General features: G+C 42.2%; 1 protein-coding gene across 1 annotated transcript; it reads left to right on the top strand.

Moving 5' to 3' along the window:
* Nucleotides 1-3,815: 3,815 nt before the first annotated feature.
* On the top strand, nt 3,816-10,523 carry LOC106572297 (protein-serine O-palmitoleoyltransferase porcupine). Its single transcript, XM_045696091.2, has 10 exons — nt 3,816-3,948; nt 5,025-5,142; nt 5,244-5,251; nt 5,534-5,715; nt 5,971-6,102; nt 6,397-6,554; nt 6,749-6,849; nt 8,435-8,511; nt 8,721-8,784; nt 8,873-10,523. The coding sequence occupies exons 1-10, from the start codon at nt 3,816-3,818 to the stop codon at nt 9,043-9,045; spliced, it is 1,146 nt and encodes a 381-aa protein (XP_045552047.2). The 3' UTR covers nt 9,046-10,523.
* Nucleotides 10,524-15,251: the final 4,728 nt, after the last annotated feature.

Genomic DNA, 15,251 nt, shown 5'->3' on the forward strand with positions numbered 1-15,251 from the left:
TACTTTCGCCGTAAAGCCTTTTTGAAATCGGACAATGTGGCTGGATTAAGGAGAAGTGTATCTTTAAAATGGGATATAATAGTTGTATGTTTGAGAAATTTGAATTGAGATTTTTGTTGTTTTGAATTTGGCGCCCTGCTATTTCACTGGCTGTTGAATAGTGTGTCCCGCAGGTGGGACGGACACGTCCCACCTACCCAAGAGAGGTTTTAACTGACTTACCTAGTTAAATAAATGTTACAAACACACACATACACCCACACACAAATGTATTTTGTTGGCATTTATGCATGTCCCCATTACCAGTAAAACAAAATCAAAACCTATTTCTTTCACTTACTTTCTGTGTTTCGTTGTTCATTTGTTCACTCGTTTCATTCGCAACCAGGATTTCATCATACATGTCAAGCAGTGAAGTTTCAGCTCTGTCTGTCTGTGGCCTCTCTTCCTCGGTGCGCACTGTCACTGTGTCCATTTCCATCTTGTCCAGCTGTGTATGTAACATTTCACGTAAACCCAGTTTCTTATCTGCATCGAAGTTGCGGTCCTTGTACATAGCATCAAACATGGTGGCGACACAGTAAAGAGAGAATGCCACCGAATCGCTTGTTCATAGCCTGTGTTGGCAGTTTTGTTGAGCAGGCGTTTCAATGCCATGACAGAGGGTATCACGTCTGCTGCAGGCGCAGTTTGAGCTTATTTCTCGAGTCAGTTGTTCGAATGGAGCTAGCTAGTATGTTCATGTTTCAAACATGTTCTCAAATGCCATTGAAATGGCAGCAGCGGTATGACAACCAGCACATTCATGAGCATGCAATACGACTTTCCTCAGTACGAAATCCTTGACGACCCACTGTGCTGTCAGACTCAGCATGCTCATGGGGCTGATATCGCTGGTCCAAATTTCAGTCGTGAAGCTAATCGCAGCGACGCTATTACTGCGTAACTCCGATAGGGCAACATCTGAAAAATAGCGCACTTGGTAGTGTATACTGGTGCTCGACCAGTCAGCGAAAGCCAACGTCACCCACGACAGAGAACAGTTGATTGTCAAGGGCAATGAATTCCATTATCTTGCCATTAATGGATTTTGCCTTTGAGTTGTCTCGCTGAAATGTTCTTACTCTTTCAAATGACTGCTCGACTTGTTGACTGCTCTATCCACACAGCAGACATTGTGGGCTAGGTTAGGAATGCTGTGTTGCACGTGTAATGCAACATTTTACATGGCATCATTACGTCATATACCTACCTTATATAGGTATGTGTAACAGATGTGAAATGGCTAGTTAGTTAGCGGTGGTGCGCGCTAATAGCGTTTCAATCGGGTGACGTCACTCCCTCTGAGACCTGAACGCTGCTTTTGTGGCGCGATGGGTAACGATGCTTCGTGGGGTGTCAGTTGTTGATGCGGTGCAGAGGGTTCCTGGTACATCGGGCTGATATCAATGTTGGCATTTTTAGCTAAAATCGTCCGATTCTGATATGTTCACTGATATATGCATCCCTAAATTAAACCCTACAAAACTCCATTCATTTTCCCATAGGCTTTGTCCAACTAACCATGGTGGCTTATTATATACCACGTGCATTTGCTTATGTCTGATTTCGAGACACATGTAACAGAGGAAATACCTCCCAAATTAAAAGGATTATATATTGTACAACGAGAGGGGGACTTGTTCATTTTCAATGCATGCTCGTTTTATTATTTAAAAGTGGAACATGAATTGCATCATTCAAGTCACGACTGAAGTTTGAGTTTATTGATCCCTTCGAGATGTATTGATGCCCTCGCCACTCTTGAAGTTACCCGCAGTTTCATCGGCAACACGTGACAACGGAGGGCCCTAGGAGCGAGTTGGTAGGGGCGGTTTGGGATTTAAAAACCTTGTTGCTGTTCTATGATTTGACACACTGTCCCGTGTTGGACAGTGTAGCCAGTGTACGGTAAACGATTGTGAAGAGTCGAAAAACAAATGTTTTTCAAGGTGATGCTTTGCATAATTTCAAAACATGTTTTTGAATATGTTTATTATAAAATTGCTTCGTGTTCAGGAGACGAGTGAACGCGGACATTGCTGTCGTTGTAAATTATATAGCCTACAGGACGAGTACGACAAGTGAAAACTTTTCAGGTGAGCTCTGGCTGGCTAGCTAACCTAGCATTCCACTGCATCTGCATGTTTTATAGTCAATCGCTAGCCACGTTAGACAACCCATTCAAGTTTAAAGTTAAGTTAAAGTTGGCGTTTCTTTAAACCCGTGTCCAGATATCGAGAGTTGGCACGACTAAATCTCTACTAGCTAGGTTACGTTACTTTCAATGAGTTGCTGCCTCTGCCTTGCAACATTATCTCGAGAAATATGCTCCAAGTCAGAGTAAGTTTGCTATTTTTGCCAACCCCGCAACCACTGGCATAACAGGAAAAAACCTAGTTAAAAATGACCACGTTTTTAGAGGAACAATCTTTTCATTTCAACAGTTTGACCCTGACACTTTTGTAACAGGATTGTGGCTGGAAAAATTGACTCGCATTGTACATTATTGACAACACAAAATAATGGAGTAGCACATGATTATACAATCTATAGGGGCAGTTGTATTTTTTTAATTTATTTTTATTTCACCATCATTTAGCCAGGTTGGCCAGTTGAGAACAAGTTCTCATTTACAACTGCTATCTGGCCAAGATAAAGCAAAGCAGTGCGACAAAAACAACACTGAGTTACACATAAACAAACGTACAGTCAATAACACAAAATAAAATAGAAACGTGTGTGCAAATGTAGGGAGGTAGGCAATAAATAGGCCCTAGAGGCGAAAATAATTACAATTTAGCATTAATACTGGAGTGATAGATGTGAAGATGATGATGTGCAAGAGGGTAAAAAATAATATGGGGATGAGGTATCTTGCCTAATAGATCAGACTGCTACAAATTATCTACAGGTTGTCTGTGCGGTTGGTCCTTCAGCTGTTTGAAATGTTAGAGAAAATATCCACAGGAAATTATAATTTAACCAATTTTTCAGAGTGCAGGTACTGCGGTTGAAATGTCTATCACCTGGCACATGTGCAAAACCATGTAAAGACTTCGGTTTGTATGCATGCATCGTGTACATGTACTTCTCTTTTGCACATGCCTTAGGTTATGAGCAAACACATTGTGATTGCCACACACAGAGACCCATGTTTTGAATTCGGTTTAATAATACTTTCCTGTGTATATTTAGTTTAAAATTTCAACCAGCTGAAGGACCCACCCCACGGACAATCGGCAGAGTAAGTTCAAATATAACTTTATTCAGCATTCGTGACAGACAAGGGACTTTTACTTTGTATACAGCACATCCATGCATTTACATAAAATGTAAAGAATTGCCACATTTTGGGACTATACCAACTTATAATGCATAATAAGTTATAAACAAGAAAGCCGGTGCATTAATTGAAATTCCATTGACAATTGAACAGTAGGAAATCTTACACTTTATTTTTTATTTTACCTTTTATTTAACCTATTTAACTAGGGAAGTCAGTTAAGAACAAATTCTTATTTACAATGATGACCTACACCGGCCAAACCCGGATGACGCTGGACCAATTGTGCGCCGCCCTATGGGACTCCAATCACGGCCAGTTGTGATACAGTCTGGATTTGAACCAGAGTGTCTGTAGTGACGCCTCTAGCACTGAGATGCAGTGCCTTAAACCGCTGTGCCATATTGTGACTTCAATATTGATCACTCACTTACAGCTACATTGTTTTCATGTTTCTCCAGTGAGAGCCAGGCATAGTTGAGGCTACACCATGGAGTTCAGCAGGATAGAGTTCTTCCAGGAGCTAGGGGAGAGCTGTGTTCTGCCTACTTCCCAGCAGGGAATAGAACAGGTCTGGCAGCTTCTGCTCCTCTGCCTGCTCTGTCGACTCCTCTGTAGGCTGGGTGAGTTCACTTGACCAATAACATGATACTTTTGGTCATGTAGTGTATGTGGACAGCTGCACGTTGAACATCTCATTCTAAAATTATGGGCATTAATATGGAGTTGGTCCCCCCCTTGCCGCTATAACAGCCTCCACTCTTCTGGGAAGGCTTTCCACTAGATGTTGGAACATTTGCTTCCAGAGGCAGTTTGGAACTTGTTAGTAAGCTCTGCAACCAAGGACAGAGGATTTTTACGCACTTCAGCATTTGGCGGTCCTGTTCTGTGAGCTGTGGCCTACCACTTCGCGGCTGAGCCGTTGTTGCTCCTAGACGTTTCCACTTGACAATAACCGCACTTACAGTTGACTAGGGCAGCTCTAGCATGGCAGAAATTTGATGAGCTGACTTGTTGGAAAGGTGGCATCCTATGACGGTGCCACGTTGAAAGTCACTGAGCTCTTCAGTAAGGCCATTCTACTGACAATGTCTATGGAGATTGTGCTCGATTTTTATACACCCGTCAGCAACGGGTGTGGCTGAAATAGCCGAATACACAAATTTGAAGGGGTGTCCACATACCTTTTTTTTTAAAAAATATTTATTTATTTATTTATTAGTGGCTAATGGGGATAACACAGATGATGTGTCCAACTTTGGTGATACAGTTCCTCTGCCCAGGCATTGCTGATGCATGGCAGATTTTACAATGCCTGAATAGGATGTGTTTAGCTGATAAATAAAATACCTGTGTTATAGCAGTCTGGTGCTCAATGGCACAGTAAATGAAGTGGCACGTGACCATTGGTTGATGCATGCAACATCTAAGCAGAGGGTACGCGACCAAAGACTGAGTCATGTAATTTATACTTTGCCATGAAGCCATCTGTTGTGTATGGGACACATGTAATGATGACAGATAAAGAAGTCCCATACCCGAGACCTATAAGCAGCCCAATTCCTACAAAAACCTTTGGTGCAGGCCTGGTATACCGGTATTTAGTATTGCCTGTCCTCCAGTAGGTCTCTCGTTCTCTGTGAAACACCTGGGCTCAGTGGCAGCGGGTCTATATGCCCTCTACCTGTTCTTTGAGCAGTCCATGGTGTGGTGTTACTGCTCAGTCTGCTCTGCTACTCTGCCTTGTTCCTCAACCGCTACTTCAGCAGCCGAGGAATCTTACTCTCCACCACCATCCTCATATATCTACTCATGGGGTAATGAATAATTAACTCCGTCTATAGTTAATGCTGTATGATAGGCATTGGTGCTGGCACCATCCTCCACTTAACTGTTTTCTCATATTGTTTTCTTACAGAGAGCTGCGTATGATTGACACAGTGACCTAGCATAAAATTAGAGGCAAATGTCCTGCAAAGACAATATTTGTCACCAAATCTGAACTTATTTTCCTGAATTTCTATGAAGCATTACATTTGAAAACACATAATTTAATACATTGAACAATGTTGAATGATTGGATGGCAAGGCAGTGTGAGACAAGTATGATTTTAGCCACAGGCACAGGCACCCTCCTGTTGCATTGAATTCGAGGCCATGCTGATGGAACCACTGTGCGTGCTTTGCCTGTCATCCGCAATTCCCCAGGTTCTCAGATGGTGGTGGCCATGAAGAGCATTTCTCTGGCTTTTGACCTGGACAGAGGCACCGTGCCTGCTGTTTCCAATCCTCTGGCGTTCACAGGCTACATTCTCTTTGTGGGCACTGTCGTCTTTGGGCCCTGGGTCAGCTACTCAAGCTACAAAGAGGCCATTGAGAGCCACAAGCTGGTAAGCCACAGCTGAAGAGGCGAAAAAATGTTTTCTCAGTGAACTTGTTGGAAAAAAAGCTAACTAGATGCCTGGATAGTACCTAAGTATACGTTTCGCATATAGGCCTATAACATATTGGTCTATATTTACTAATTGTTTGCGCTTGTGCAAAAAGTTGTCACCGCTTTTCACTATATTTAGATCAATCTAGCTGCTTAAGTCAAAATGGCTGCTAAAATCATAATTTTTTTACATGGTCTTTCTGTCTGCTAGAGTTTGGCCTGGCTCCAGAAGTTTTCAGTGAGCTGGGTCAAATGCCAGGTGTGCTTGGTGATATCCAACTGCATCGCCCCATACCTCTTCCCCTATTTCATTCCAATCCACGGGGGGCAGAGGACTGCGCACGTGAGTGCACATTTCACTGAGCAATTCCTTGGTCATGCCATCTCTGTCTGGGCTGTTTCGACATGTGAATGTAGAACAACTTTGTTAGTGATTTCCATTTTATTTTACTTTCTCTGCTTCCAAGAGGCACAAAAGCAAGGTAAGGGTTATTGTGACAAAGAAAGTTCTTTAGACAAACGCTGGTAGTAGCAGTAGTTAAGTCCTAGCCTAGTAGATCACACTTCAAGATGGTGTCAGTGCATAATGCTATTGCATTATTGCTGAAATGAGAAAAGGCTATAAACAGTATCTTAGAGCAATCTTGTCTGTTTTTCCCCTGTGTGCAGGTGGCTCCACGCCTATGAGAATGCTGTATCCTTCCACTTCAGTAACTACTTTGTTGGCCACCTTAGCGAAAGTACAACTGTGCTAGCAGGAGTACGTTTTACTGAAGACAATGACAATGTTAAATGGTGAGTTCAATACATAGAATCTATGGTTCAGTCAGTATATTATCAATTTGCCCTTTTAACTAAGTGTATGTTTATAATTGCAATATTGTGATTGCATAGTAATGCGACGTGTATGTGCCTATTGTAATATTAGTTTAGGTAAGTAATGTGTGTTTGCATGTGCATATCCATGCATGCACAAAATGTGTCTTTAGGGATCTGAAAGTGGTTAAGCCTCTCAATGTGGAGTTGCCCAGGTCCATGGTGCTAGTGGTGACGTCCTGGAACATCCCCATGTCTCGCTGGCTCAACATATGTAAGCATCATTACAACTGAATTTTATTATGAACCGATTAGATTAGAGGTCGACTGATTCATGATTTTTCAACGCCGATACAGATTATTGGAGGACCAAAAAAAATGCCGATACGATTAATCGGCTTATTTATTTATATTTTGTAGTAATGACAATTACAACAATACTGAATGAACACTTTTTTTTATTTATTTTAACTTAATATAATACATAAATAAACATCAATTTAGTCTCAAATAAATAATGAAACACGTACAATTTGGTTTAAATAACGCAAAAACAGTGTTGGAGAAGAAAGTAAAAGTGCAATATGTGCCATGTAAAAAAGCTAACGTTTAAGTTCCTTGCTTAGAACATATGAAAGCTGGTGGTTCCTTTTAACATGAGTCTTCAATATTCCCAGGTAAGAAGTTTTAGGTTGTAGTTCTATAATAACTATTTCTCTCTATATCATTTGTATTTCATATACCTTTGACCATTGGATGTTCTTATTGGCACTATAGTATTTCCAGCCTGATCTCGGAAGTTGATAGGCTTGAAATCGTAAACCGCGCTGTGCTTCAAGCATTGCGAAGAGCTGCTGGCAAACGCAGGAAAGTGCTGTTTGAATGAATGCTTACGAACCTGCTGCTGCCTACCACCGCTCAGTCAGACTTCTGAATCAAATATCAAATCATAGACTTAATATAATAAACACACAGAAATACGAGCCTTAGGTCATTAATATGGTCAAATCCGGAAACGATCATTTCAAAAACGTTTATTCGTTCAGTGAAATACGGAACAGTTCCATATTTTATTGAACGGGTGGCATCCATAAGTCTAAATATTGCACAACCTTCAATGTTATGTCAAATTCTGGCAAATTAATTACGGTCTTTGTTAGGAAGAAATGGTCTTCACACAGTTTGTAACGAGCCAGGCGGTATATACCCTGACTCTGCTTGCACAGAACACGAGAAGTGACACAATTTCCCTAGTAAATATTGCCTGCTTACATTCATTTCTTTTAACTAAATATGCAGGTTTAAATATATATACTTGTGTATTGACTTTAAGAAAGGCATTGATGTTTATGGTTTGGTACATTGGTGCAATGACGGTGCTTTTGTCGCGAATGCGCTTGCTAAATCACCCGTTTGGCGAAGTAGGCTGTGATTCAATGATAAATTAATAGGCACCACATTGATTATTTCCAACGCAGGACAAGCTAGATAATTACATATGGTTGATGATATTACTAGTTTAACTAGTGATTATGTTAAGATAAGTTTAATGCTAGCTAGCAACTTACCTTGGCTCCTTGCTGCACTCACGTAACAGGTGGTCAGCCTGCCACGCAGTCTCCTCGTGGAGTGCAATGTAATCGGCCATAATTGGCGTCCAAAAATGCAGATTACCGATTGTTATGACAACTTGAAATCGGCCCTAATTAATCGGCAATGCCGATTTTTAAATGGTCAACCTCTAGATTAGATAGAAATGTTAGAATTATAGGTCCTGTTGAACCAAACCAGGTTAGAATGTTTTTGCCATATTAAAATGTCAACTGTTTACTGTGTCTTTCCCCCATTTTGTTATACAGATGTTTTCAAAAATGCATTGAAACTTGGCACATTTCCTTCCATCATTGTGACTTACACAGCCAGTGCCTTGCTACATGTGAGTATGAGTCAACCAACTCAGTGAATTCATCTTACGTGATGACTCAAAGGTCATCATCGCACTTGAATACTGCTCTCTGTTTTTAGTATGATTTTATCCGATTTTGAAAATGTCCCTGCCTGATCCCTCTGGCTGAGGCCAAAGTGAAGTGTTGGTTGAGCTGCTTCCTCTGTTGTGAAGCCAATCTGACATTTTGTTTCTTCTAGGGCCTGAGTTTCCATCTTGGGGCCGTGCTGCTGTCTCTGGGCTTCATCACTTATGTGGAACATGGTAAAGTTACTTCTATCTGCTTTTCACATTCACCTGCTTACTGGTTTTGCATTGGCATCACCTTTGTTGTCTTGCCATCTTCTGTCAGTTCTGAGGGAGAGGCTGGCAGCCATTTTTAGTGCCTGTATCCTGTACGTACAGTGTCCCACTGATTGCCGCCATAATCACCAGAAGGTACATGCTTGTCACATCCAGGACTGTTTAACACCCATGTTTGTTTCATATTTTGACAGTGCACTCCATAAGAGACCCTATTGTTAATTGCATATTCAAATCAAACTTTATTTGCCACATGCGCTGAATACAACAAGTGTAGACTTGACCGTGAAATGCTTACTTACAAGCCCTTAACCAACAGTGTAGTTCAAGAAGAAGATATTTACCAAGTAGGCTAAAATAAAAAGTAATAATAAAGTAACACAATAAGAATAACAATAACGAGGCTATAATAAGGGGGCACCGGTACCGAGTCAGTGTGCAGGGGTACAGGCTAGTTGAGGTAATCTGTACATGTAGGTGGGGGCGAAGTGACTATGCATAGGTAACAAACAGTGAGTAGCAGCAGTGTACGGGGGGGGAGTCAATGTAAATTGTCCGGTGGCGATTTTTATAAATTGTTCAGCAGTCTAATGGCTTGGGGGTAGAAGCTGTTGAGGATCCTTTTGATCCTAGACTTGGCGCTCTGTTACCGCTTGCCGTGTGGTAGCAGAGAAAAGTCTAACTTGGGTGACTGGAGTCTCTGACAATTTTATGGGCTTTCCTCTGACACCGCCTATTATATAGGTCCTGGATGGCAGGAAGCTTGGCCCCAGTGACGTACTGGGCCATTTGCACTACCCTCTGTAGCGCCTTACGGTCAGATGCTGAGCAGTTGCCATACCAGGCGGTGACTCAATCGGTCAGGATGCTCTCGATGGTGCAGCTGTAGAACCTTTTGAGGATCTGGGGGCCCATGCCAAATCTTTTCAGTCTCCTGAGGTGGAAAAGGTTTTGTCGTGCCCTCTTCACGACTGTCTTGGTATGTTTGGACCAAGATAGTTTGTTGATGTGGACACCAACCAAGTCATGTTTGGCCACGCAGTCGTGGGTGAACAGGGAATACAGGAGGGGACTAAGTACACACCCCCGAGGGGCTCCAATGTTAAGGATCAGCGTGGCAGACATGTTGTTGCCTACCCTTACCACCTGGGGGCGGCCGTCAGGAAGTCCAGGATCCAGTTGCAGAGGGAGGTGTTTAGTCCTAGGTTCCTTAGCTTAGTGATGAGCTTTGTGGCCCCTATGGTGTTGGAAGCTGAGCTGTAGTCGATGAACAGCATTCTCACATAGGTGTTCCTTTTGTCCAGGTGAGAAAGGGCGGTGTGGAGTGCGATTGAGATTGCGTCATCTGTTGGGGCGGTATGCGAATTGGAGTGGGTCTAGGGTTTCCGGGAGGTTGCTGTTGATGTGAGCCATGACCATCCTTTCAAAGCACTTCATGACTACCGACATGAGTGCTACGGGGCGGTAATCATTTAGGCAGGTTACCTTCGCTTCCTTGGGCACAGGGACTATGGTGGTCTGCTTGAAACATGTTGGTATTACAGACTAGGTCAGGGAGAGGTTGAAAACACTTGACAGTTGGTCCGCACATGCTTTGAGTACACGTCCTGGTAATCCCTCTGGCCCAGCGGCTTTGTGAATGTTGACCTGTTTAACCTCTATGGGCTAGGTGGGACGCTTGCACGCAACAGCCAGTGTAATCCCGTGGCGCGATATTAAAATACCTTAGAAATGCTATTACTTCAATTTCTCAAACATATGACTATTTTACACCATTTTAAAGACAAGACTCTCGTTAATCTAACCACACTGTCCGATTTTCAAAAAGGCTTTACAACGAAAGCAAAACATTAGATTATGTCAGCAGAGTACCCAGCCAGAAATAATCAGACACCCATTTTTCAAGCTAGCATATAATGTCACAAAAACCCAAACCACAGCTAAATGCAGCACTAACCTTTGATCTTCATCAGATGACAATCCTAGGACATTATGTTATACAATACATGCATGTTTTGTTCAATCAAGTTCATATTTATATCAAAAACCAGCTTTTTACATTAGCATGTGACTAGCATTCCCACCGAACACTTATAAAGAATTTACTAAATTTCGTTCAGAGAGAGAAAGTAAACATGGTGTCGGCTCGTGCACGCGCCTCCAGTCTCATTGTCCTCTGATCGACCACTTTCCAAATGCGCTAATGTTTTTCAGCCAGGGCCTGCAAAGACATCATTCAGCTTTTTCCCGCCTTCTGAGAGCCTATGGGAGCATTAGAAAATGTCACGTTATGCCAGAGATCCCCTGTTTTGGTTAGAGATGATCAAGGAGGCCATGAAATGGTCAGAGAGCGCTTCCTGTTTGGAATCTTCTCAGGTTTTGGCCTGCCAAATGAGTTCTGTTATACTCACAGACACCATTCAAACAGTTTTAGAAACTTTAGGGTGTTTTCTATCCAAATCAAACAATTATATGCATATTCTAGTTACTGGGCAGGAGTAGTAACCAGATTAAATCGGGTACGTTTTTTATCCGGCCGTGCAAATACTGCCCCCTATCCCCAACAGGTTAAAGGTTTTGTTCACATTGGCTTTGGAGAGCGTGATCATACAGTCATCCAGAACAGCAGGTGCTCTCATGCATGCTTCAGTGTTGCTTGCCTCGAAGTGAGCATAAAAGGCATTTGGCTCATCTGGTAGGCTCGCGTCACTGGGCAGCTCGCGTCTGGGTTTCCCGTTGTAGTCTGTAATAGATTTCAAGCCCTTCCACGTCCAATGCGCGTCATAGCCGGTGTAGTAGGATTCAATCTTAATCCTGTATTGACGCTTTGCTTGTTTGATGGTTCGTCTGAGGGATTATTCTCCCGCTCCTTGAAAGCGGCAGGTCCAGCCTTTTGCTCGATGCGGATGTTGCCTGTATCCATGGCTTCTGGTTGGGATATGTACGTACAGTCACTGTGGGGACGACATCATCGATGCACTTATTGATGAAGCCGATGACTGAGGTGGTGTATTCCTCAATCCCATTGGATGAATCCCGGAACATATTCCAGTTTGTGCTAGCAAAACAGTCATGGAGTGTAGCATCCGCGTCATCTGACCACTTCCGTATTGAGCGAGTCACTGGTACTTCCTGCTTTAGTTTTTGTTTGTAAGCAGGAATCAGGAGGATAGAATTGTGTTCAGATTTGCCAAATGGAGGGTGGGGGACAGCTTTGTATGCATCTGTGTGTGGAGTAAAGGTGGTCTAGGATTATTATTATTTATTTTTTTCCCCTGGTCGCACTGATTTAAGTTTGCCTGCATTAAACTCCCCGGCCACTAGGAGCACCGCTTCTGGGTAAGAATTTTCTTCTTTGCTTATGGCCTTATAGAGTTGGTTAAGAGCGGTCTTAGTGCCAGCTTCGCTTTGTGGTGGTAAATAGACGGCTACGAGTAATACAGATTAGAACTCTCTTGGTAGATTGTGTGGTCGACAGCTTATCATAAGGTACTCTACCTCCGGCGAGCAATACCTTGACTTCTTTAACATTAGACATCGCGCACCAGCTGTTATTGACAAAAAGACACACACCCCTACCCCTCGTCTTACCAGAGGTAGCGTCTCTGTTCTGCCGGTGCATTGAAAATTCCGCCAGCTCTATATTGTCAGTTTCTTCGTTCAGCCACGCCTCGGTGAAACATAAGATGTTAGTTTTTAATGTCCCGTTGGTAGGATAATCTTAATAGTAGGTCATCAGTTTTATTTTCGGACGATTGCACAATAGCAAGAAAAATGGAAGGCATTGGGAGTTTACTCGTTCGCCTCCGGATTCTCAAAAGGATCCCCGATCTGTGTCCCCTTCTCCGGCGTTTTTTCTTCATGCAAGAGACGTGAATCTGGGCCTGTTCCATTGAAAGCAGGATATCCTTCTCTTTGGACTCGTTAGCCTGTTAGGGCTAGGGGGCAGTATTGACACGGCCGGATAAAAAACGTACCCGATTTAATCTGGTTACTACTCCTGCCCAGTAACTAGAATATGCATATCATTATTGGCTTTGGATAGAAAACACCCTAAAGTTTCTAAAACTGTTTGAATGGTGTCTGTGAGTATAACAGAACTCATTTGGCAGGCCAAAACCTGAGAAGATTCCAAACAGGAAGCGCTCTCTCTGACCATTTCATGGTTGAACTTGATTGAACAAAACATGCATGTATTGTATAACATAATGTCCTAGGTGTGTCATCTGATGAAGATCATCAAAGGTTAGTGCTGCATTTAGCTGTCTCCTGGGTTTTGTGACATTATATGCTAGCTTGAAAAATGGGTGTCTGATTATTTCTGGCTGGGTACTCTGCTGACATAATCTAATGTTTTGCTTTCGTTGTAAAGCCTTTTTGAAATCGGACAGTGTGGTTAGATTAACGAGAGTCTTGTCTTTAAAATGGTGTAAAATAGTCATATGTTTGAGAAATTGAAGTAATAGCATTTCTAAGGTATTTGAAAATCGCGCCACGGGATTACACTGGCTGTTGCGTAGGTGGGACGATTTCGTCCCGCCTAGCCCAGAGAGGTTAAAGAAAAAAGTTTTGTTCCAGTTAGCGTTAAGTAATCGCTTTTCTGATGTCCAGAAGTTATTTTCGGTCATAAGAGACGGTAGCAGTAACATTATGTACACAAGTTAAAAAATAAGTTACAGAAAACACAAAAAAATAACAAAATTGCACAATTGGTTGGGAGAATGTAAAACGTCAGCCGTGTTCTTCGGCGCCATCTTATCACTTATATTGAATTGGTCCAAGTGGGGGGAGTGAGCTAGCTAGTGCACATAGCATGGAGAAAGTTGGGGATTCAGAACACAGCCCTGGTCTAGTGAATGGTCTGCTTCTCTTGTAGGAGCTATGGGTGTATGGGATCAACATGACCTTCAGTGCCATGGCCATCTTCCATCTGACATACCTGGGCTCCCTGTTTGACGCTGACATAGAAAACTTGGCTGCAGAGGAGGTAAGACACACCAAAGAACTGCTACTGCTGCCTGGGGCCAAGTTAATGGAGAACATAATAATTAACAGTGGTCTCCATGAACTGCATGAATGTATTACTTATACAAATTTAGTCACCATTGTCGTCCTCTTCCTCCTCAGGGTTGTGGCCAACCACACCATTCAGAAGTGGTCGGAGTTGAGCTGGGCCAGCCACTGGCTGGTCTTTGCCTGCTGGGTATTCTACCGCCTCATTCAGTGATCTCATTTGACGGAAGGTCTGGACTGAACAGAAGACAATAGCCTGGTTAAAAAAGAACCCTTAGCTCACGGGTGAGCCATCTTACCTTGTATGGGCTGGTGTGGGTGAAGACTTAATGGACATGGAGTAGCTTAGTGTGGGGCCAGGATGATTGTCCCACTCCATCATGATTGGAAGAATGCTGCTTTGTTTACCGGGGTCTTGCTGTATTCGTTTGTTTGGTAAACACTAAAGAACCAGTCACTCACTAGTTCAATGCTATGATGTATCACACTGTTGAGATTGAGAACCAGCAGTAGGCTGAAGATTCATCAGTGGTTTCTGTAAAGGCTACTGTCCTTTCAGGACTTTGTAGTTTGATCACACACAGTGCTATAGGAATATTTGTGTATCAGTAGCACTATGAAATATATATTTTTTCATTATACAGTATATTTGGCCAGTGATGTTTATATAATACATTATCTTCTCAATGGAGGTACTTTTTTTTCTACTGTATCTGTTTTTCTACTAAAGGCAATTATTTTTTTCTAGTTCTGTTGCCCTACTTACACATGAATAAATGAAGGGTTTATTTGATGATGGGTGGTAAAACACACCACCTAGTTGCAGTATTTATTCATCAAGGCTCAGGCAGATTGCAAAGTATTGTACAGTCTTTTGCTGCAAATTTAATAATTTAAAATGCCACATGAATATTATGGTTAGTACATCAAGAAGATGAAGCTGCACTGTAGAAATTTCTCCGCCAATTCCTGGTTGCTAAAATTCGAATAGTTCACCTAATTTCAGGTTGTGACAAAACAAGCACATATAGAGTAGAGAATGATTGTACCATCTAAACCGCTGTGAAATATCTTTTCCATAACCAAAAATATTTTATTTTCAGCTGTTTGAAGCTGGTGTACAAAACTGAAAGTAAAAGATGCAAAAACGGAAGCACAGAAATAGAACAGATCTACAGCTTCTTAGACTTTCTTTCAATGAGGACAGATCTATAACTCACATTTCTGTGTGAATTTGGTCAGGTTGCCCAAAAAGTTACATATTGCAGCTTTAATCTTAAGTATTTAAGAGTATTATGATTATAACAATTAAGTGTCACGCACAAAGACTATTTACTATAATTTCTTGTCTCGGACAATATTTTCACCACGTAGCTTGTTTGGATCCCCCTCATGGTCGGTTCAGAAACAACACA

The sequence above is a fragment of the Salmo salar genome, chromosome 15 (assembly GCF_965601325.2).
Source record: "Salmo salar chromosome 15, fSalSal1, whole genome shotgun sequence".
NCBI classification, from domain to species: Eukaryota; Metazoa; Chordata; class Actinopteri; order Salmoniformes; family Salmonidae; genus Salmo; species Salmo salar.